Source organism: Babylonia areolata, chromosome 18, assembly GCF_041734735.1.
Source record: "Babylonia areolata isolate BAREFJ2019XMU chromosome 18, ASM4173473v1, whole genome shotgun sequence".
Classification (NCBI taxonomy): domain Eukaryota; kingdom Metazoa; phylum Mollusca; class Gastropoda; order Neogastropoda; family Buccinidae; genus Babylonia; species Babylonia areolata.
This window is the reverse complement of record NC_134893.1, coordinates 9,771,991-9,794,934: the sequence shown is the minus strand read 5'-3', so window position 1 is coordinate 9,794,934 and position 22,944 is coordinate 9,771,991. Positions and strand designations below refer to the sequence as shown.

The 22,944-nt window shown below is 40.0% G+C and overlaps 1 protein-coding gene across 2 annotated transcripts in view; it reads right to left on the bottom strand.

Moving 5' to 3' along the window:
- Window positions 1-3,310: 3,310 nt before the first annotated feature.
- LOC143292425 (protein flightless-1 homolog) overlaps window positions 3,311-22,944 on the bottom strand; it is a 32,998-nt gene continuing 13,364 nt past the window's right edge. The window contains exons 20-34 of one of the 2 annotated variants that reach the window (XM_076602693.1): window positions 22,331-22,446; window positions 21,461-21,590; window positions 19,480-19,521; window positions 17,543-17,627; window positions 16,731-16,818; window positions 15,344-15,457; window positions 14,485-14,677; window positions 11,823-11,919; window positions 10,340-10,523; window positions 9,708-9,936; window positions 8,605-8,645; window positions 7,862-7,985; window positions 7,113-7,295; window positions 6,376-6,489; window positions 3,311-6,077 (exon numbers count right to left, since the gene is read on the bottom strand). In XM_076602693.1, the coding sequence (XP_076458808.1) occupies window positions 5,943-6,077; window positions 6,376-6,489; window positions 7,113-7,295; window positions 7,862-7,985; window positions 8,605-8,645; window positions 9,708-9,936; window positions 10,340-10,523; window positions 11,823-11,919; window positions 14,485-14,677; window positions 15,344-15,457; window positions 16,731-16,818; window positions 17,543-17,627; window positions 19,480-19,521; window positions 21,461-21,590; window positions 22,331-22,446 (1,875 nt within the window). In that variant the 3' untranslated portion in view covers window positions 3,311-5,942. The remainder of the gene's footprint in view (window positions 6,078-6,375; window positions 6,490-7,112; window positions 7,296-7,861; window positions 7,986-8,604; window positions 8,646-9,707; window positions 9,937-10,339; window positions 10,524-11,822; window positions 11,920-14,484; window positions 14,678-15,343; window positions 15,458-16,730; window positions 16,819-17,542; window positions 17,628-19,479; window positions 19,522-21,460; window positions 21,591-22,330; window positions 22,447-22,944) is intronic. The other variant, XM_076602694.1, reaches the window with a different exon arrangement.

Sequence of the window (22,944 nt, the reverse complement as noted above, 5' to 3'; positions counted from 1 at the left end):
CAGAGTCAACCAGTGGCAACAGCTCCAGATGCTAGTAAAATGGAATTACAGACAACTAAGTAAACTGTTCTGCTGTTTTTTTTTCATAATCATTTAGATAATATTCACATTGTTTCAAATGCAATAAAAAATTAAATAAATCATCTATTCTCCAACACCCTGGAGTAACCCCTCTGTCCATGTCTTCTCTCTCCATGATAATATGCAAGCAACCCCAACCTCCACCTCAGTCCAAAAACACCCCCGGCCCACCAAGCCCACTCCTGAGGGTCCCTCCCCTCTAAAGGCCTTGTTCCTTTGTTATCTGGACCTAGTCATTCACTAACAGTTGCCAGTGACCCCATCACCAGCAAAACTGGTAATGTTTTCAGCTACAAACATCAACACACACACACACACACAATGTAGGCACATGCACAAAAACACTTCCTGCAAGTATTTCAGTGCAATGCCTTGCAAAGTTTCAGTTTCAGTAGCTCAAGGAGGCGTCACTGCGTTTGGACAAATCCATATACGCTACACCACATCTGCCAAGCAGATGCCTGACCAGCAGTGTAACCCAACGCGCTTTGTCAGGCCTTGAGAAAAAAAAAAGATAACTAACTAAATAATAACAATAATATAATTATAAAAAATAATGAAAATGAAATAAATAAATAGATAAATAAATAAATAAAATAAATAAATGAAAAAGACAACCATGATGATAAATAAGCAAATAAATGTAAAAAAAAAAAAAAAAAAAAAAAAGGAGACACACATTCACACACATATGCATAACAGATATGCACCAAACATGCAGTTTCACAGATATGAAAGCACAGCCAAATACACATAAACATACATGAGCCCCAACATACACACACACACATTACCCTGCACCCCCTCTATTCCCCTTCACACACTCATTTCTAGGCTACATATCGCAGCTTCCACTTGCAAAGGTATTCCTAATGCTGCGCCCTCTGACACTGTCAAACAGGTTCCTTGTGCTACATCCAGATTTGACTGGGTTTGTGTATAGGCTCTAATTCATGGACCAACCCCTTGAGTGCCTCAGAACAGAAATTCACATCCCCTTCCAGTGTGCAAATTTCCATTCACATTATTGTAGGAAAATTTCCTATTACAAAATTATCAAATTCATGTAAAATTGCCATCATTTGATAGTGTGTCATCCTGCTTTAAGAAAAGTAGAGATTATACACACTTTTTTTTATATAGTAGTTTGCATGCAAGAATTTTTTTTTTTAAATATTAGCCTCCATGATGAAACCATCCCTTGGCAAATATTTTTCACTGAGCATAAAACAGATTGTAACTGAAAGGGTTAATGTGGGTCTGATGTGCCATGGGATCGAGGATATATTCTGGTAATGATATTCAGAGATGTTTGCAGACCCCACAATAGAATCTGACAGGGATTCTCTTTCCACCTTCATACTGTAGGTCAGTAAGTATTCAGGTTTAATCAAACAGCTGCTACAGATTTTCAGAGGTCAGAGCATTACAGTTTTCCATGAGGTCTAAATAACCCAATTTCAAAGTATACCAAAGAAGCCGTAAGTAAAAAGCATCACCTTGTGTTATCGGAATAAGCAGTTATACTGAATTTTTCTTGTGTACCTCTTTTGTTCTCTAACCCTTTCAGTTCCTTTGGTGTGTGTGTGTGTGTGTGTGTGTGTGTTACTCGCTTCCGTTTTGTACAGATGTGAGTGATGTTGTGTCTCTCAGTTTGACGCTGTGTTATACTTGTACATTATACATGTATTTAGTGTAACAACATTTATATGCGTATATGTTTGTGTCTCTTAGAACAATAGCTGATGTGTAAGTTGGCCAAAGTGCTAATATCTTCACCATTGGAAAATAAAGATTCATTCACTGATTCTTTCTGTGCCCAATAACGCTATAAACTCCTGTAACTTCTGTCACAGGCTCCCATAAATAGCAAGTTCCCTCCCCCCTCCCACACACCCCAAGCTGCAATAATGGGAACCCCGTACAAAGGAAATTTTCTATATAAAATTACGTTTAAATAACATACTTACCGTGACCCAACTAGTGCAGACTCCAGCAGGGGTCTGACATTCCTGTCCTGTGCAAACTACTATCCGCCTATGCGGAGAAAACGAAACTACGGCCGATAACCTCCAGGAAGTAGGTAACCTTCCCTTTGTCCCGCTGGCTAGCGCCCTCTTTTGACATTACTAGGTGCTGGTGCTGCTCTCATTGACAGAAGACAAACATTGTTTCACAAGTTTCTTGAAGCATAACAATTTTTCCATTTTCCTCTGTGACCTTTTTTTTGTGGGAAAACTTCATTGGGCAAGTGTACCTTTGGAAGATGTGCAATGCTACAGATATGTTTCCTCTTCTGTTTATGAGACTTCTTTAGAGGAAAACCTTTAAAGAAACCTGTTTCTATATATATATTGGGTGTCCCCCAAAAAGTGAACCGCTTTTGACAAGTGTTTTCTCAGTGATAGAGAAACCAAAATCATTGAAAAAAAAACAACAACAACCCTGTCTGGGTGGCATGTCTATTTATTTATTTATTTTTTTTTTTAATTGTCGTCTGTATCCAAAATCAGTTCTGTCCAAAGTTTCAGTTTGGAAGGATCAACCATGCCTTTGAGTTCAAGTGACAAGGTTACCATAGAAAACTGTTTCAAGGAGAGAGGCTGGGGTGGAAGAAGGATCGTAAAGGAATTTCCAGGCAAAGGGTAGAGTCATGTCACTGTAAATATGCACTACAGTAGTAATAAAAAAAAAATCAATAGACTTGACACCCAGACAGGCTATTATTAGACTGACACTGATTGACAGATGCCAACACCTGGCAGCTGGCATGAACATGATGAAGGTCACATTGCACAACTCTGATATTGGATTTTTTTGACAATACTCGCATAAATTTGCATCCAAACTTTTAGATATTTTGCAGACTTGTTGATGATACCCTAAGGTTACTGTGTGAAAATTTTCAATGAATTTGGTTTCTCTATCACTGAGAAAATACTTGTCAAAAAGTGGTTCATTTTTGGGGGGACACCTGATATATATAATGCCTTGCACTGCCTGCACATTGTGTTTGTGCCTGAAGCAGGTAAAGTGTAACAAAATCAATCAATTATAAGCCATTCAGTTTCTACAAATTGCATACCTTAATAAGAGTAGCTAACTCAAAACATTTTATTTTATTTTATGTACCTTTCATTTGTTGTGGAAACAGAAAATGTGCTCACACACACACACACACACTCAAATACACACGCTGCGTGTATGATGTATACACTGACACACTTCAGATCCAAGCAAGATTTAATGCTAATTATGGGAAAATATTGTTGGGCTTGCGTCAAAATAAAGGAGTATTAACAATTTCAGTGATTGAACATGCATGAAACAGCAAACTATTAATATAAATACAAATGTAATGTAAACAAAGATTGAGAATCGTATCTAAAGTCTTTACGCATAACAGAAACATAAAAGCAAACAGTACATCAAATGAAAAATAAAACCCCACAGTACTTTAGCAAACCCGATGTCTTCCTATAAAGTGTTAGTAAAACCAAACTTCACATCATTCTTCTTACAAAACTGGCTTGAAACAAACATCATCACCTTTTAAACAAAATCCATTTCCAGGTTTTAAATAACTACATGCTATTTGCACAGATGAAAAGTCAATCATGCCAACTGATGCATAAAAATGTATATTTGATTCTGTTAACTGTTCATGCTCCATACACTCACAATCCTGTCACCAATTCTTCAATCTGTGCAAGCATGTGCTGTTCACAATAATGCTTATTTACAAGGTGAGAGTTTATTTTCCAGGTCCTCAGACCTATCTCATACAACTGATTTACTGACAAACAAAAAGACCAAACCAGGAAATTTATATCACAATCAAATGATGTAAAACATGGACTCCTCAATATAAACAGGGTATATAAATTTTGGTGATTACAACATTGTCTTCTTAACCCCCCTTTGCCAAACCGCATATCACAGGAAAACAGTGAACATGCAATTAAACTGTCCTAAATTTTAAATGCATTTCTTTACAAGCAGTTTATAGCACCAGAAGTTACTGTATACATATTTCATTCAGAGTATACCTGATGATCTCAGTATATAATATTGCAGAGATGACCAACTTGATATGTTGACAGAAGGGGTGGAAGTTAGTAACACAGTAACACTGTCAAATCTGTGGAAAAGTACAAAGCTACTGACTTTCTTCTATACGGTGAAGAAATATTCAGATGTTGTACCGTTCATGTACACCAAAGCAGCAGATACTCTGACCAATCGCAATCATTTTGCCTGTCATGGGAAATACTCTGATCAATCAGTATCTCTTTGCCTGCTATGAGACACGAAAGAAAACATCCTATTGTCCTTTTGTTTAACTAGACTAGTATGATGAATTGAAGATTAAGAAGTGAATCATTGTCCTCTGTACTATATGTTTACTTTCTTTTTCATAGAAAAATGGATGACTATGCAGAAATTAACACTGTCATATTTGTAATATAACAAAACCCACTAATCCCCTTTGTTACTTTCATTACTTTCTGGTGCCATTTCAAGAATTTGCTTTTTTATTTATCTGCATTTTTTTCATCTTTTTTTTCAGTTTAGGCCATACTTGTTTAATTTCAGATCAACGAAAGGTAAGGTAGGATGCAGGGAATGTTTCTGTACATTTCTGACGAAAAAAAAATGATGCCAAAAATTTATGATGGACTGCTAGCTGTTTCAATTGTTTTCATAAATTAAAAGAACAACCAAAATCATAACTTACTTAATACAGCATACTATCTTTTTTTTTAACTCTCATCAGGGAAGCAATGTACATTTTCATGTTCCGCAAACACACTGTTAACGTTTTCTTTCAAATCAGGTTGTCAGTCTCACAAACTGTTTTTGTTTTTTTTAAGTCAGAACACAATGCAAAACACTTTTTTTCAATACGTTTTCCTTCAAAAGCAGTCATCATGCACACGACACTACTGTCTTCAAATGCACAGTCATACTGGAACCCCAACACCCCTCTCCAACCCCCTAAAACATATACACAAAAATCAAAATGAACAAGTGTTGTATTTTGACAGCATCTGACTTAGTTTCATTTGTGAAAAGAAACAATATACTGCAACTTAAACTGAAATTCTGAAAAGAAAATCCTATTTTGAAATGGTGGTCTCATAAATGAATCGACATCCATAGACCTTGATTCAACATAAAAACAGCCAAAAAACAAGAAATTGTGATTCATTGTGAAGCATTCCACATCAAAAACCCTGACATACCAAGGGGTTACTAAGGCAGTCTCTCAGTTTCTTTTTTCCGTCAATGTCATGATAACGGGTCCCAATATTGTCAAAACTGATTCCGTGTGGTTCAGAAGCTGTGTGATTAAAATCATACAAAAACGCAGGGTGACTAAACAGATAAGGAATGTGTCCCAAAGGCATGTTCACTAGTTCATCCTAAAGATAAAAGACTCAATTCAGCTATTATTGAAGTCCCAACTGGCACTGCCCAACTTTTCAATGTCACACCTCTCTTTTTGCAACCAATGATATTCTAACATGAACTAATCATAACATTAAGCTTCACGGTTTCTGTGACTTTCTAACATGAACTCATCGTCACATAAAGTGTCTTGACTAAGCCAGCAAATATGAATAAATCTTGATTAACTTTCAGGAAGCCAGCACCAAGAGTGAAAAAAACCACAACAAAGGATTTGGAGAGGAGAAGGAATGGGGTAGATAAGTACCTGGCATGTAGTCTGGACATACACTCTGCACACCACACACAAGGCACAAAACAGTGCCTCTCCCATACATCTGCCTGCAGAGTCATAAGAACACAAGTGATGGGAAGAGGGGGCTTCCGTGCCAGCATGCAGCGCAGAGGACTCATTTTGGCACCTCCTTGTACTTGCCCCAGCCGTGGAAGCACTTGGTGAATTTGCGGTTCTCTTTGTACTTCATGGCCAGCAGGAGTTTACGGGGATAGTCTGGCTGCTTGTTGCGCAGATGCTGGATATATACCTGCACACACACACAAACTCTCAGACAGTGTGAGCATGTGTAGGTGCTTGTGTATGAAGACGTGTCTGCATGTAAATACTACTGTGTATTGTGCTGTGCTGTGTTGCACTGTATCGTTTCTAGTCACATCAGGTTTCTCTGTGTGAAATTCAGCTGCTCTCTATGAAGAGAGTATCCATCACCACAATGCAGCACCATCCACCTTTTTTTTTTTTTTTTTATCTTCCCGCAACCTTCTACCGCAATTATTAAGGCCTAGAAAGTTTTAACCTCACCCAAGCTTGGACAATTCACTCACCTGTGCACTCTTGAAGGCCAGTTTGATTTCCACGTCGCTGGTTTTCTTGCCCACCCAGAGGTACACCTGCTCCCCGTTGTCCAGAATCATCACATCGTCATCGGCCAGGTCATCCTGAGTATCAGTGCCATCATAGTCAGCCATTTTCCCATTGATGCACAAGTATTTTTCAAATTAACTGAGTATCACAATCAGCCATCGTTCCTCTGATCCACAGGTATTTTTCAAATTTACTGACCATCATGATTAGCCATTGTCCCATTGATCCACAAGTATTTTTCAACCTTAGTTAAAATGCACCAGAATGATACAACAAAAGTTATGGGGAGATGTACCCTTAAGAGGTGAAAAAAACATGAACACTTTCAAAATTATTAGGATGCTAATGTTTGAACAGCTTATTTTCACTACCTTCACCCAGCCTGAAAAAGCACACACACACACACACACACACACACACACACACAAAGAACAACAAAATAGACAGCTGATCTGCACGGTTTCAAAGCAGATATAAACAAATTTTCTCACAGTGAATGGAATCATTCCATAATAAAATGTGAACATAAAAAATTATTAAAATTATTTAAAAAAAATTTTTTTTAAATGTTAACATTGATTTTTTTCTATTTTTTTCTTTTGTTGTTGTTTTTCTCTTAAGCATACTAACAAATGTAAAAGCTATTAGGCATGAAATAAATTTCTTGTACCACACACACCCCTATGACAGATCTCACCTGGCAGAAGTCGGCACATTTCTCAGACACGGAGAAGTAGCCCTTCTCGTTGGAGCAGCGGAACAGACGGGCATAGTTCATGAAGTTGGAGTCCTTGTCGTAGGGCTTTTTGCCTCCGATGCCCACCCAGAAAAAGTTCTCCGGCTCTTCCCCTTCGTTGATCATCTGGATGGTGTAGTTGTCCTGGAATACATGGGGGAAGTTTTCACAGTCAGTTCCCTCTTTCACCTTTTATTGACATGTAGTTTCCCCTGCCTTCCCACATGTATCAGAAATTACATAATAATTTGTTCACATTCTCAGTTTCAAATGAATATAAAGAAGGCACAGTATGCTACAGACTGCACCAAACAACTAACCTGCTAATCTACATATGAATGTGTATTGTGTGCGCGTGCGTTTATGTAAGTTTGTGCCTGCCTATGTGTGTGTATGTGTTAGGGTAGCTGTTAGATACACATGTATTGTTAAAATGTATGTACGCAGTGTGTGTGTGTGTGGTGTGTGTATGTAACATAGATGTAATGTTTTATGTTGACAAAGCGTTTTTGTAAAGCACCTAGAGCAGATTTCTGGATAGTGTGCTATATAAGTATCCATTATTATTATTATCATTATTATCTAATCTCTCTCTCAGCAAAAAAAAACCACTTCCGTATTTCCAACAACTCAAAAGGATGCATTATAATTCCTCAAATCAACATCTAACATTATATGTATGATGAACGCCATATAAAGATGAAAGCTACCTTGTACATTGTGTAGGCAATGTCCTCAGCAATCTGAGCTTCAGCATGATCAGCCTTGCTGCCCACCCAGACATACACGATGCCCTTCAGGTCTTCGCTGTCAAACGGCACCATCAGGATGTAGCTGCACAAACATCATCACACCACTAGGCTGCAGTCCTTCACCTGGGGTGGGTAGCATGAGTGAACTTAGCAGTGCTAAGTTTGCAAATCGCTAAGAATGTTCCCAACTCCATGGCAAATTCCATATACTTAGGAACATTCTTAACTCTAAGCAAACTTAACGCAGCAAAGATCACCTCATACAACCCGGCCCTGGTCTTTTCATGTGAGAGAGAGAGAGAGAGAGAGCGAGCATGAGTGTGTGTGAGAGTATCACTGTATGTGTGTGTGTGTGTTTGCTTGTGTATGTGCACATGTAAGTGCATGTGTTTGAGCATGTGTGTGTGTGGTATGTGTGTGAGTGTGTACCCATACGTTTGTATGCATGTGTGTGTGTAAATATGTATGTGTGGGCATGTGTTTTGAGCATGTGTTGCATGGATGTACTGAGTGCATGTGTGTGCGCGTGTGCATGTGTGTGTGTGTTTGTGTGTGTGTGTGTGTTGTTTTTTCTTTCTTTTTTTTTTCTTTTTCTTTTGTGTGTGTGTGTGTGTGCAAGTGTTCAAGATTTTTTTTCACATACTCTTTTGACTTGACTGTTCATTTGTGTTTGAACAATCTCTAACCAAACCTTAACTTACTTGAAGCAAGAATTCAAAAGAGATGAATCAGGTTTCAGCAACTGAAACAAACATAACGTTATAAAATAACCATATATTCAGGTCATTGAAAAGAACATAACTGTATATTCCAATTGATAAAATGTACAACATTATTGTGTAAGAATCTTGTACAATTTTCAGAAAAACAACAGCATATGCTGAAGAGCTGTAACATCCTGAACGTCGTAACAACGGACATTAAATATTTTCATTATGCACTATCATCCACTCAGCGTCCCGCACCACACCCATCCTCACAGTTTCTTTTTTCCCCTAACACACGTTTGCTCACTCATTTGCCCACACTCTGTCACAAATACACCTTTTCAGTTTCTCGAAGTGATTATCATTGATACATTTATAGCACCTATCTTCAACCACAGACCAAACTGTTAGCACTTGACCACGTCATTTGCAAAACAGGCTGCCTACCAGGGTCACTGACAGCTGCCTTAAGACACTCATTATTCGTTTCCTGTGTCATTCAATCAGGCTTTCAATCACACACACACACACACACACACACACACACACACACACACACACACATGCATATTTGAGTGGATAATTCTTGAGAATTCTGCCAGGGACAATTTTTTTGTTTTTTTGTTTTTTTTACCAGGGACAATATTTTTGTTTCCATGGGCAAAGTGCATGCTACACACAAGACCTCAGTTATTCATCTCATCCAGATGATTAAAGTTGCAACTGAATGGAAGATGGGTATGTTCTTGTTTCCATAACCCACCGAACGCTGACATGGATTACAGGATCTTTAACATGTGTATTTGATCTTCTGCTTGCATATACACATGAAGGGGGTGCAGGCACTAGCAGGTCTGCACATATGTTGACCTGGGAGATCGTAAAAATCTCCACCCTTTACCCACCAGGCGCCGTCACCGTGATTCGAACCCGGGACCCTCAGATTGACAGTCCAATGCTTTAACCACTCGGCTACTGCGCCCATCACCTCGGAGAGTTTAACTGTTGTCACTACCTCTTTCTCTCTAACACACATAAACACACACACACACACACACATCACCACAAACAGCAGAAACAAACCCTGTCCCACTGACCTGCACACAGCGGGTGGCAATGGGGCTGCCATTGGCCCTCAGCTGGTAGAACTCTGTGGAGGGTTTGACGGGGGTCAGAGCAGGGGAGCCTGCCCGCGAGGGCCTCTTGCCCATGCGGATGATGAACTTGCGCTTGAAGTGAGACAGGAACTTGAGGTTCTCCTGCTGCTGCTGCTGACGCACCACCTCCAGCTTGTCTCCAAACAGCGACTCAAACTTCTTCTGCAAGCTGGGGGGAGAAGAAAATGATGATGAATGTTTTATATACTCATAGTTCTGCAAGTTTATTTTAAAGAGTGGTAACGGACAAATCTTATCTTCTTTGGTGGTTAAGGATCACAGCCTCATGGACCACAAGTTTCAAGTTGTCATACACTCTCTTTTTCTCCTCGCACACATACTATACACAACATACCTGTCACAAATAATCAATTCAAACTTCTTCAACAAAGACAAAAATGAAATGCAATGTTTCACTGGAAAGAAACAAAGCTCACATAAAAATATCTGCAGCTTCTGTTACCCTGCCCCAACGCACACACACACACACACACACACACCATCGCTAACACATCTGCATTTGAACTGTGCATGGCACTGATCTCAAGTGGTGGACTCAATGCAGACAGTACCTGAAGGTGAAGGTGAGCCAGCCCATGTTGCCAGCATTCCTGCCCTGCCAGAAGTACACGATGCACTTGTACTCATCCTCTGGCAGGTCGTCCTCGTCAATGTCCTCATCCTCCCCTTCTGGCAGCTCCACCGGCACCCAGTATCGGCACAGGAACACATAGCAGTCCTCCGAGTAGAACATGCCTGGCCACAAATTCAACCCATTGACAATCACTCCTTTTTTTACCCAGTATCGGCACAGAAACATGTAGCAGCGCTCTGAGCAGAACATGCCTGGCCACAAATTCAACCCACTGACAATCACTCCTTTTTTTTACCCAGTATCGGTAAGGAACATGCAGCAATCCTCGAAATAGAACATGCCTGGCCACAAACTCAACCCACAAATAATCATTCTTTTTCCTCTTTATGTTTTTTTTACTCAGTATCAGCACAGGAACACACAGCAATCCTTCGAATAGAACATGCTTGATCACAAACTCAGCCCACTGACAATCATTCCTTTATATATATATATATATACTTTTTTTTTTTTTTTTTTTTTTTTTTTACTCAGTGTCGGCACAGGAACACGTAGCAGTCCTCTGAACAGAACATGCCTGCCCACAAACTCAACCCACTGCCAATGATTCCTTTTCCTCTTTTTCCCCTGATGTGGTTGTAATAGTCAAAAAGTTGTTGCTGTTTTTAGCAAAGTGTCCATAAAAATAGTAGTCTACAGCACCCCCACCACCTCCACCCCACATTTCAGCTGTGATACTGGATGTCACGTGCCTTGCCTCCCACAAAGATAGGGTCATTCAAAACTTCCTTCCTTCCTGCTGACCAGCTGTCAACCATCAGATCAACTTGATGGCCTAGTTATGTTTCTCTTTCACTTCTGCAAACCACCCTTTCCAAAAAAAAAACACCCCTCATTAATCATGTGCATTAAATTCCAAATCTTAGCACTGCCTCTTCTTCTTCTTCTGCGTTCACTTGTATGCACATGAGTAGGCTTTTACGTGTATGACCGTTTTTACCCCGCCATGTAGGCAGCCATACTCCGTTTTCGGGGGTGTGCATGCTGGGCATGTTCTTGTTTCCATAACCCACCGAACGCTGACATGGATTACAGGATCTTTAACGTGCGTATTTGATCTTCTGCTTGCATATACACATGAAGGGGGTTCAGGCACTAGCAGGTCTGCACATATGCTGACCTGGGAGATCGTAAAAATCTCCACCCTTTACCCACCAGGCGCCGTCACCGTGATTCGAACCCAGGACCCTCAGATTGAAAGTCCAATGCTTTAACCATTCGGCTATTGCGCCCGTCGAGCACTGCCAATGAGTGTCATCTACAGGAAGAACTGAGGTGCCTGATGTTTTTGTCAAAAAGTAAACTCAGTTCACAACTGAGCAGGAATGCCACGTCATGAAAAGGGATCCAAAACAATTTCCAACAAGCACTTTACCAACACAAACAGGTGTTTCACTCACCTAGCTCCTCATCAGGCAGACGCACAAACTTCTTCCCTTCCAGCACAAAGGACTCCATGCCATCCAGGTCCTCATTCCAGTCAGCAGACAGCTGCTCCTGCAAAAGGACATTTCTTCCCTCTAAATCTACGCTTTATATAAGATACATAATGTGCCACATAATGTGTGGAGTGATGGCCTAGAGGTAACGCATCCACCTAGGAAGCGAGAGAATCTGAGTGCACTGGTTTGAATCACAGCTCAGCCGCCGATATTTTCTGGGCACTTGTCATTCGGATGAGACGATAAAGCGAGGTCCCGTGTGCAGCATGCACTTAGGCTGTGGTCATAGTAAACCCGGTTTTTTACCGCCGTCTTTTTTGCCGGCCCGGGTAAAAGAACCTGCCTGGCTTAATTGCTCTGTGGCGTCACCGATGACGGATGTGGGTGGCCATAGTTGAGCAGGCCCAGCCCGGCATTTTCATCCCGTCGTTTCGACTTTCGTGCAAAACGTCCGTTTGCCGGGTCAACGGAAAGGAAAAGGGGAAGGTGAAGAACTCCGTTCCTAATTTTTCAATGACTTATCTCCCTTGCAAACATGGACGAAGAGAAGTTGATGAGTGCTGTGAGGCTCAGAACATTTATTTACAGCAGGAGTGACAAAAGACATGCCGACAGAGATCTTGTGGCGGCTGCATGGGAGAACATTGCGAAAATGGGGAAAATGATAAGTGTGCACACTAAATTGCTGTTTTTTTTAAAATTCACATGTCTCTCTCTCTCTCTCACACACACATATACACACATACGCACGCACGCATGACACACACGCACGCACACACACACACACACACACACACATACACACACACACACACACACACACACACACACACATATGTGCGCGCAGATGTACACACTAGAACTGCTCGGCAGAAGTTAGTTGACTTTTCTCGAAGAACAGGTGCACAGAGTTCAAGAAGATGATCAAAAGAATGAGGTGTCATTCTGATGTACTGATGAAACTTCTCCAAGTGATTGCGCAGCTGGGGCATCAGATGGTGATATTCTCCATACATGTGTCTCCATCTGTTGATAGGATGAACAGCGAAACGTCGTAGGCTCCCTCTTTTCTTTCTCCACCACCACCACAGCAACAACAACGATCTGTTCCGTTTCGTCCGCGCCATTTTGATAATGACGACACATTTCCCTTGACCGCACTTGGCCTCAGCAAGAGACGGCCGTCAAAACTCCGGAAAGCCGGGTTTACTATGGCCACTTTGACGGACCCGTTCTACTGGCTAAAGAGACGGCCGTCAAAACTCCGGACGGCCGGGTTTACTATGGCCGCAGCCTTAGTGCACGTAAAAGAACCCACGGCAACAAAAGGGTTGTTCCTGGCAAAATTCTAAAGAAAAATCCACTTTGATAGGAAAAACAAATCAAACTACACGCAGGAAAAAATACAAAAAAATGGGTGGCACTGTAGTACAGCGATGCGCTCTCCCTGGAGAGAGCAGCCCGAATTTCACACAGAGAAATCTGCTGTGATAAAAAGAAATACAAATACAATGATGCAGTATCTGGCATGGATTGTACTTCCTGTCCCCAACAACAATCACATCCACATTGAATATGCTGCTGAGTTACAGTAAGGTATATGTGATTAAAACCACTTTGAACTAGTCACATCTGTTTTGTTTTCTGGTCAACGACAGTATGTAGTTCACTGAAGACAATCCACTGACTACTGCTCCTATGAAAGTAAAAACTTAAATAATGTTACCAATATTTTCCATCAGTTTTGTCGGTCACTAATCAGAACAAACTGTCAGTGGTAATCATAATCCAAAATCACAATGTATTATCTTAGTGACCCAGTTGTCTGTGACACTTCCCATGTGTTATCCTAGTAACCCAGCTGTTTCAGACAGTCTGCGTACCTGTTAGTCTAAAAAAAAAAGAACCTGTAAACCATTCTTTGTTAAAGTGAATCGTAATTTCCAAGACCACTTTAACTGTTTCAGACAGTCCCTGTGTACCTCTGTAAACCTGAGAAAAAGAAGCTGTAAACCATTCTTTGTCGAAGTGAATCATAATTTCCAAGACCACTTTAGATGTTTCGAACAGTCTCTGTGTACCTCTGCTAACCTGGAAAAAAAAAGAAAGCTGTAAACCATTCTTTGTTGAACTGAATCATAATTTCCAAGACCACATTAGGTGTTTCAGACAGTCTCTGTGTACCTCTGTAAACCTGAGAAAAAGAAGCTGTCAACCATTCTTTGTCGAACTGAATCATAAGTTCCAAGACCACATTAGGTGTTTCAGACAGTCTCTGTGTACCTCTGTTCACCCGAAAAAAAAACCCTTAAGAACTGTAAACCATTCTTTGTAAAACTGAATCATTAGTTCCAAGACAGCTTTAGCTGTTTCAGACAGTCTCTGTGTACCTCTGTTAACCTGAAAAAAAAAACCCTTAAGAACTGTAAACCATTCTTTGTAGAACTGAATCGTTAGTTCCAAGACAGCTTTAGCTGTTTCAGACAGTCTCTGTGTACCTCTGTCAACCTGGAAAAAAAAGGAGGTGTAAACCATTCTTTGTTGAACTGAATCACACTTTCCAAGACCACTTTCCGCCAATCTATTTGAGTTGCCTCCCACACACACACAACACACTTACAGCCTCTTCAGCAGGCATGGTGGGCTGTCGGGGCATGAAGAGGGCAGACAGGTCCGTCTGAAGCTTGTCACGCTCCATGATCACCTTCATGTCCGCCCCGCGACGGATCACCGAATCAGCCGTCCTGGTGTAGTCCACAGGGATCACGTCGTCCCAGCCGATGAACTTGGTTTTGAAGATCTGAGGTTCGGTTCTGGTTGGACCACAGGGCACAATGTCAAATCAGATCTCAGTGAACAGGCTTTTCACCATTTTCACATATTACAATTCTTTTTTCTTTTTAAATAAAGTCTGACTGCATCTTAGAATGAAAGTCGTTCAAGCTAAGAATAAAGGTGACAAAGTAAATTTATCATCATTCAAATTACAAACGATTCAGTTCAGAAACCAGACATGCGTTAACCTCCTGCTCCTCTCCACCTCTCAACTCCTGAATTTTGTTTAAACAGCCTTCGCCTTGTAATCACAAGCTTTCTGTAATTCACAGTTTAGATCAAAACAGTTTTGATATGTTTTAATTTCTAATGACTGCCATAAATGTTTCCTTTCTTTCGTTGATGACTGATGCACTTTGTTCAAAGTCTTGATAGCAATGGGATGCAAAGGTAAGCAAACAAGTTGGGGTTTTTTTATTAAAAAAAAAAGAAGAATATAAATAAAACAAAAAACCCAGCCACCCTTGTCTCCAAACCCACCAATAACAAGAAAAACGAAAACCAAAAAGGTCAACAATTCATACCTGTATGAAACAAAGAGCAGTTCACTACAATAACAGTTTCAAAGCAAAGTACTGACCCATTTTATATCAAGACACACAGTATTTCAAAAAGGTCAAAGACAACAAAAATCTGTGACTCACGCCTCAAGGCAACGACTGATGGTTGCATACTCTGGACGATTGATCATGGCATGTAGCTCTTGGGAAAGCTTGAGTGCGGCAGCTCTCACAAGACGTGTTGACTTTTTGCCGATCCTGTTTCATAACATAGAACATTGGTGGACATGCAGACCTTCCACAAATCTTGTTTCAAAAGACATAGAAATCAGTAAAGATAAGCTAAAAAAATGACTGTTCGTGACCAATTTACTCACCAAGTTTATCAGCTGAAAATGAAAGAGAACTATGAGAACTAAGCCAATCTTTTTTTTTAGCGTGTGTGCGTCAAATCTTCTGTACCTTCTGTACAGATTTTGTCTTGTCTCATCTACCCTGTATGTGAAGTTAATTCTAGGCCATATATCTTGCCTCCCAAAAAAATTTCACATGCGCTGATACAGGCTCATTTTGCTCCAGTAAGTGTCAGCAGTCCAGAGAATGATAAATGTCTGACAAGTAATAAGCTAACCTGCCAGAACAGACCCTGAAATGATTTTGACTCATTCCAGTAGCATTTTATTGGCTATCATTCTTGTTTCATTTCCTTGAGACAGTATTGACAAGGCCCTTACTGATGACCATAAATGTTCTGTGATATGGCCAGACTGACCAAGTACCCTAAACAAGAGGAGACCATTGTAACAACTAGATTTCAATTACCACAGCTATCAATCACCAATATAATGGACTGTTGGCCTAGTGGTAACACATCTGCCTAGGAAGCAAGAGAATCTGAATGTGCTGGTTCGTATCCTACAGTCGCCAGTATTTTCTTCCACTCCACGAGAACTTGAGTGGTGGTCTGGAAACTAGTCATTTGGATGAGATGATAAACCGAGGTCCTGTGAGCAGCATGTACTTAATGCACATAAAAGAACCCACAGCAACAAAAGGGTTGTCCCTGGCAAAATTCTGTTGGAAAAGCCACTTCAACTGGAAAACAAATAAAATTGCAGGCAGGAAAAAATACAAAAACAATGGGTGGCGCTCTCACTTTAGCAACATGCTCTTCCTGGGGAGAACAGCCTGAATTTCACACAGAGAAATCTGTCATGACAAAAAGAGTAATACAATACAACAGAATACAAGATTGAAGGCTTTGACTTGAACTTGCCACAGGCTTGAAGTTTGACGTGAGATGGAAACCTATGGTCACAACAGGTACTCAACATAGCGACCTACCTATTCAGAAATATTCTTTCTTAACTCTAGTATGACTGACAAGGATCTGGATGACTGATAAATATGTCATGGTGATCCACTCTGGCTTGTGACAAGACAAAAAGGTATTCTATGCCATCTTTTGCAATATCTTCTCACACAACACAGATACAGCACTTGCTGTTTAACAAATAAAAAACAAACTCACCAAACGAAAACATCTGATAAGCAGTCAAGAATGTAGACACATTTCGTATCCAGTATACTGTTGACCAGGCGGTTGTTCGGGATGTGAACTGGAATGCGCAAAAAAGAAAAAAAAGAGAAACATTTCTATACTGCCATCCTCCAGTGTACTGTTTAACTCTCTCCATACGAACGGCAAAACAGACGACGTTAACAGCGTTTCACCCCAATTACCATCATCAAAATATTGCAAGCGGAAGGTTCTTATACTGAAGACATGAATGTTGACAAAGAATACCACAATTCTGATGACGGAAGCTAAAGGTTGGGTCATTCAGACACCCACTGGACATCCGATAGGTCTGTGTAGAGGAGAAGAGAGGACTGGCCGTACTGAGTGAGTTAACTCTATTTGCTTCACAAGAAAAATCATTGTGCTGACAAAATAACATGACACAGAATATATTCACCTACACACAAATACAGACACACACACTCACACCAACAAACACAGCAGAAAAGTAGGTGTTCATCTTTCAACTATCATCTCCCTCTTGTGCAAATAATCCATAAATTTCATTTTCTATCTTTTTTTTTGAAAAGCACAAATTTGCTATCACTTTTTAAACACTTCCCCACAGAAACTAAAAAAACAACAACAATAAAACGAAAACAAAAACAAAAAAACCACCAAGAAACAAAATAATGTGCTTTGAAGAAATGACGAATACATTTTCTGATACTTTCAATCAATTAATGCAGCATTTTCTCTCTTTATTCTAAACACTGAAATAGGCTTTCACACTGAGTGCATCACTTTTCTGCGGGACTTACCCTGAGGCAGCTCCAGGTAGCCTTTACCCAGACCCACACGATACAGTTTGGGTGTGGGAAGGTCCAGTGTGGTATAGTCCGATTCCTGTGGACAGACCCGGATTGGTTTTACATTTGCTTCATACATGTGTTTACTTAGTGATATCTACAACTGCTTTCAGACAGACACAAAGCGACCAACAGGACGACACAACAAACATTTTATCGATAAGCTAGTTGCAAAGAAAATAGGAAGAAAAATACAAGATATGGATAGTTTGTACATCTACAATTCTTCAGTCAGTCAATTTACTCACTTACAGCCTTACTTACTTACTGCCTGTTATATCTTCTGGCATGTAGGGCAGCAACAAAAATCAGCCACTTTTGTCTGTTTTGGGCTTTTCTGTCAATGGTACCCCAGGTATGTTTCAGGGTCTTGAGTTCCAGTCTTCCTGTCAGTGGCTCCCTTTTGGCTTTCACCACTGTCATTCATTCGAGTATCTTCCCCTTCACACACCGTAGTGTTGATTTCTTCTGTTGCTGTTTCGATAACATAATTCTTCTTATGGGAACTGGTTGCTAGCCCTGTGTCCAACCTGGAAGACAAGTGGATTGCCCTTTGGCCACTACCCTTTGACCTGTCTGACTTGACCAGGAGCAAGGTGGCAATTGCACCTGTTTACAGGTGGTCAAAGACAGGGTCAGTCAGTCAGTCAAGGTTTTCCCAGTTTTCACTGTTGGAAATACTTGGGTTCCAGCAGAAAACCTGTTGAAAACCTGTATCTTTGCTTCTGGAGTACAACAGGCTTAGAGTTACACGAGTTCAGTGCGATATACTGTCAACTGCTTCACTGCCACTGGATCAAAGAGGGCCGACTGCTCTCTTCACACACCCCTTTTGCAAAAATGCAACTGAAGGCTATATCTACTGGAAAATAAACTTTCAATCAACTGAAAATAAAACTAAAAGGAAGTAAAAAAAAAAAACAACAACACAAAACTACTCGTTTTCTTCTAAACTGTAACTCAAAGACACTCTGTCACTGTTTTAAAGGAATCAAAACACTACATGTTCCACACACTGTTCCTAAAGGGGAGGATACACGGCAGACCACTTCAAACTGAAAACTGTGAACGACAAATGTCCAATGTTTTCTTCACCCAAAGCTGGCAGTTCTGCTGCGACAAAACTTTTTTTTCTCCTCTCCGAAGTCCTGTGTAGCAGTGTGATTCCTCTGGTTCTATAAAGCATGGTCAGCAACATTGTGATCCACATTACATCAGATAAGAGTAATATACAAGAAACCGAGTTAACAGCGATGGCCACATCAAGCAGATCAGATTGCATCTCATACATACTGACGTCAGTTTGTTGGATAGTACTTGATACATGAGGAAAGTTCATTTACATCAGTAGTGCAGTGACAAGCAAGCATGCTTGGATACAGGTGTGCATGAAGTAAGAAGTGTGCATGGCTTCTTTTTGTGTGTGTATGAATCCCACACTCATTTCTTCACATACATGTATTACAAAAGTAGTAAGAACTGTTTTTCAGTTCTGCCATGCTACACACACTACAATTTCAACTCACAACACACAAAAGACCAATGTAGTAAATTCTCACACAAGAACGTGGTTTTGTTTTTTTACTCAAATGTGAAGAGCAAAAAAATTATTGGAGCTTAAAAAAACAACAACAATAAAATAAAATAATAAAATACACACACACACACACACACACACACACACACACACACACACAATAAGAGATTACAAAAATAAAGCAACCTATAATCACCAGGAAAATGAAAAACAGAAACCAACAAAGTTTGAACACAAAAACGATCTTCACCATCACAGTGACAAAAACAAAAACAAAACATGAGATAACTATACAGATAAGACTGGTCTTTTGACAGGTGAAGGAATGGTGACGGCGTTTAGTACAACTCACCTCCTCTTCTCTCATAGCCACACCATGAGCTCTCATCTTGGCCTTTTTGCCGTCAACAGTACACCGAGGTCCCCGAATACACCTTACACAAGGGGGAGTGAGGGTAGGGATGGGGATAGGATGGGGGAGGGACAGTTACCACAGGGGAAGGAGGATGGATGAAAACACAAGCAAGCAGGAGGCAAGGGGAAGCAAGCAGTTGCATTCCAGGGAAGGTAGGTAGGTAGGTACACCAATAACAGCACGCAGTGAATCATACAGACACAGCCATTCGCGAAGTTTTGTTTTATAACAGCGTGTGTTTTTACAACGTATCATAAACAAAGACCAAGTACAATATCAAAAATGGCAAGGCGGAATTAGACAAGCAGCCATTTGTGAAGTTGGGTTTTTTTTTTAAAGAGCGCATGTTTATATGATATGTTGCAAAATGAACGAAATGATCAATATCAAAGACAAGGGCACAATTAGACATGAAGCCGTTCACAACATTTGAATAAGAAGCGCATGTTTACAAAATATATGTTATAAATGAATAATATGTTTTAAAAAATTGCGAGCAAATCAGCCGAGTGATATGCAAAAAGCATAGAAAATGCCAATAATAACGACAATAATAATATTGTCATGATCAACACAGAGCACAAAGAGACCACGAAGAATGAAAGGGGGGTTGCCATTAGGAACAGGCAAACACGTTTACAACAGTGACACAAAGAGATGGAGAACGGGAAGAGACAGGGAAAGATGAGAACAAAACAGAAAAAAAATCATATTAAGATACAGGTTTTTAAAAATGGCAAACATAAAATCCATTCTTCCCTACCAAACGTATGTATATCCAACTGAACACACACACACATGTGCATACATGTTCACACACACACACACACACACACACGCATGTGCACTCACACACACACAAATACACACACATGTGCATACATGTTCACACACACACACACACATACACGTCAGCTCTTGTGTACACATGAATAATACATAAAACTGTAAATTCAATGCCTCATTGCTAATCAACAGGAACAATATAAATCAAAACGACACATGTTACTTTGCAAAAACAGAGCCTATTACTAAGAAACGAGGCTTTTTCTTTCGAAAAGTAAGTGTTTCTAAAACTCTGATGACAAAACTGAAAAAATCACTGTAAAGGATGATTGTAAAAAATGTTCTTTTTGTGATGCATACATTGCACTGGTTTTCATCCTCTAAGAGCATGTTTCATGTTTTGCAGAGGCAGCATATTCAATTCTCTTGCCACCAAAGAAAATCTCGTTACTGGTACAGTTATTCTGTCAAACCTGGAAGTTATAATTTTCTTCAGAATTTTCATGGCACATTTTTCTGCAATAAAATACTGACATGGGTGCACAAGGGATGATTTGGGTGTTTTTTCTGAGCATCAATTCTAAGCTTGGGTCACTGGAAATGTTGCACCTGTACACCTAACCCCTTTTATCTTCAACAAGATTATATCAACAAACTAACTGTCCACCATTATCTACGTATGTTCAGTTACCTGTTAAAAAGGGTTGTCCATCTATGATGAATATTATCATAATATGTGTGACTCATCATCACAACAACAAAAATATGTGTATATTAAAAAAGTAAAGGCAAACTAAAAAATACACATGCAAGCAGATATGTAAAAAAAGAGATGCACATTCATACAGGACACACACATCCTGAAAGTATACTTTAACTAATAAAAAACTGTTTTCGAATAAATATTAATAATATAAATATCTAATTGAAACAAACTCTGTCCACCGTCACCTGAAGTAGAAGGCAGCTACCTTAACAACAAATCACACTTATTTCTTCTCTGAGAAATCATACTTCAATAATATCTTACAGGGAAAAAAATCTTATAAAATAAAAGATAAAAGAGAGAGACAGGACAGGACAGGACAGGCCAGAGGTCACCAAATGACCCAGGCTGATTGCGTGACCTGACCTGAACCTCCAGATTGACAGGAGGACCGCCCACAAACTTCCAGAACTCTGCCGTCTCCTGCCCTTGAGGCATCACTGTGATTTCTGCGCTGCCCTTCCGCTCGTTCTTGTTGATCTTTTCTGCTATCAGCCTGCAACAAACACAGGGAAGACCATTGGAAAGAGCTCATTCCTGTTCATTCTTGTAATGTTGTTTACCTTACATTACTTACTTACTTACTGCCCTATATGCCCTCATCCTACACACCTGAAATAATTCTATTTCAAGATCAGACAATCACCACATTTAACAACTTTCAGCTTTTCACATTGATCTGAATTTATTATGTGCTCTGTACTAACTACTTTCGGGTGAAAATGAACAGTGATACTCTATGCAAGTTTCTTGTTGGCTAAGTTTCTATTCAATAAAGTGAGTATTTAGAACAGTTTGGAATTTATCAAAACGGAACACGTTACAAAATGATTTGATTCCTTGCATAAACCAAACAGGAAATTTTTCTACCTAAAATTAAGTTTAAATAACATACCTACCGTGACCCAACTAGTGCAGACTCCGGCAGGGGTCTGACATTCCTGTCCTGTGCAAACTACTTTCTGCCTATGCGGAGAAAACGAGAGTACTACGGCTGATAACCTCCCGGAAGTAGGTAACCTCCCCTTTGTCCACCTGGTACTTTCATTGTGGAGAAATAAAAGCGTTTGTGAGCATGCTTGCGCTGTTTCTATCCTCTATGTCTGATCTGGATTAATATAAACATTCTACATTCTTTTCACAAGTCTCTACATTTACTCATATATATGAAACTCTGTGCATCTGTGTGAACTAGACAGAGAGAGAGAGAGAGAGAGAGAGAGCTGAGTTGCTGACCTGGACTTGGTGCGAGTGACCAGGTTGGATTTCTTGCCCACCCAGATGATCAGTTTCATCCCACCGTCCAACAGGAACACATGGCGTTTATCCAGAGCATCCACAACCACAGGCACCTGACAGATAAGGACAAGACAGTGCTATATAATGCTTCAATACGTAGAGTCGCTACAGTCAGTATGCTTGATTGTTTTGTCAACTTTGATTCTCTTATTGTGTCTTTCTGTTTCTAGAAGTGCATCTCTCTCTCTCTCTCTCTCTTTTCATAACAAGCACAATTTAAGTTATCTTCATGTTACCTTTTTAGTATAAATTTCTCTGTCCTGTCTTAAGTTTTTGTTTTGTACCTATACTCTCCCTGAATAATGTTTGTTAATGTTTGCCTTCAGGATGCGAGACAACAGCATAGCTCTCTTCCTCAGCACTTGCATCCATGGCTGGCTTACACAAGTAGCTCTGTCAACAGTAAAGCATACGCAAATGCATGCCACTAATGTTCTTGTGGTGTATGTTCAAGTATGGATAATTCTATACAATTTTGACTCAAAGGAGTAAAGAGCGAGTCTGTGGAAGAACCTTAATTAAGAGTTCTGTATATCTGTGAAAGTGGGTGT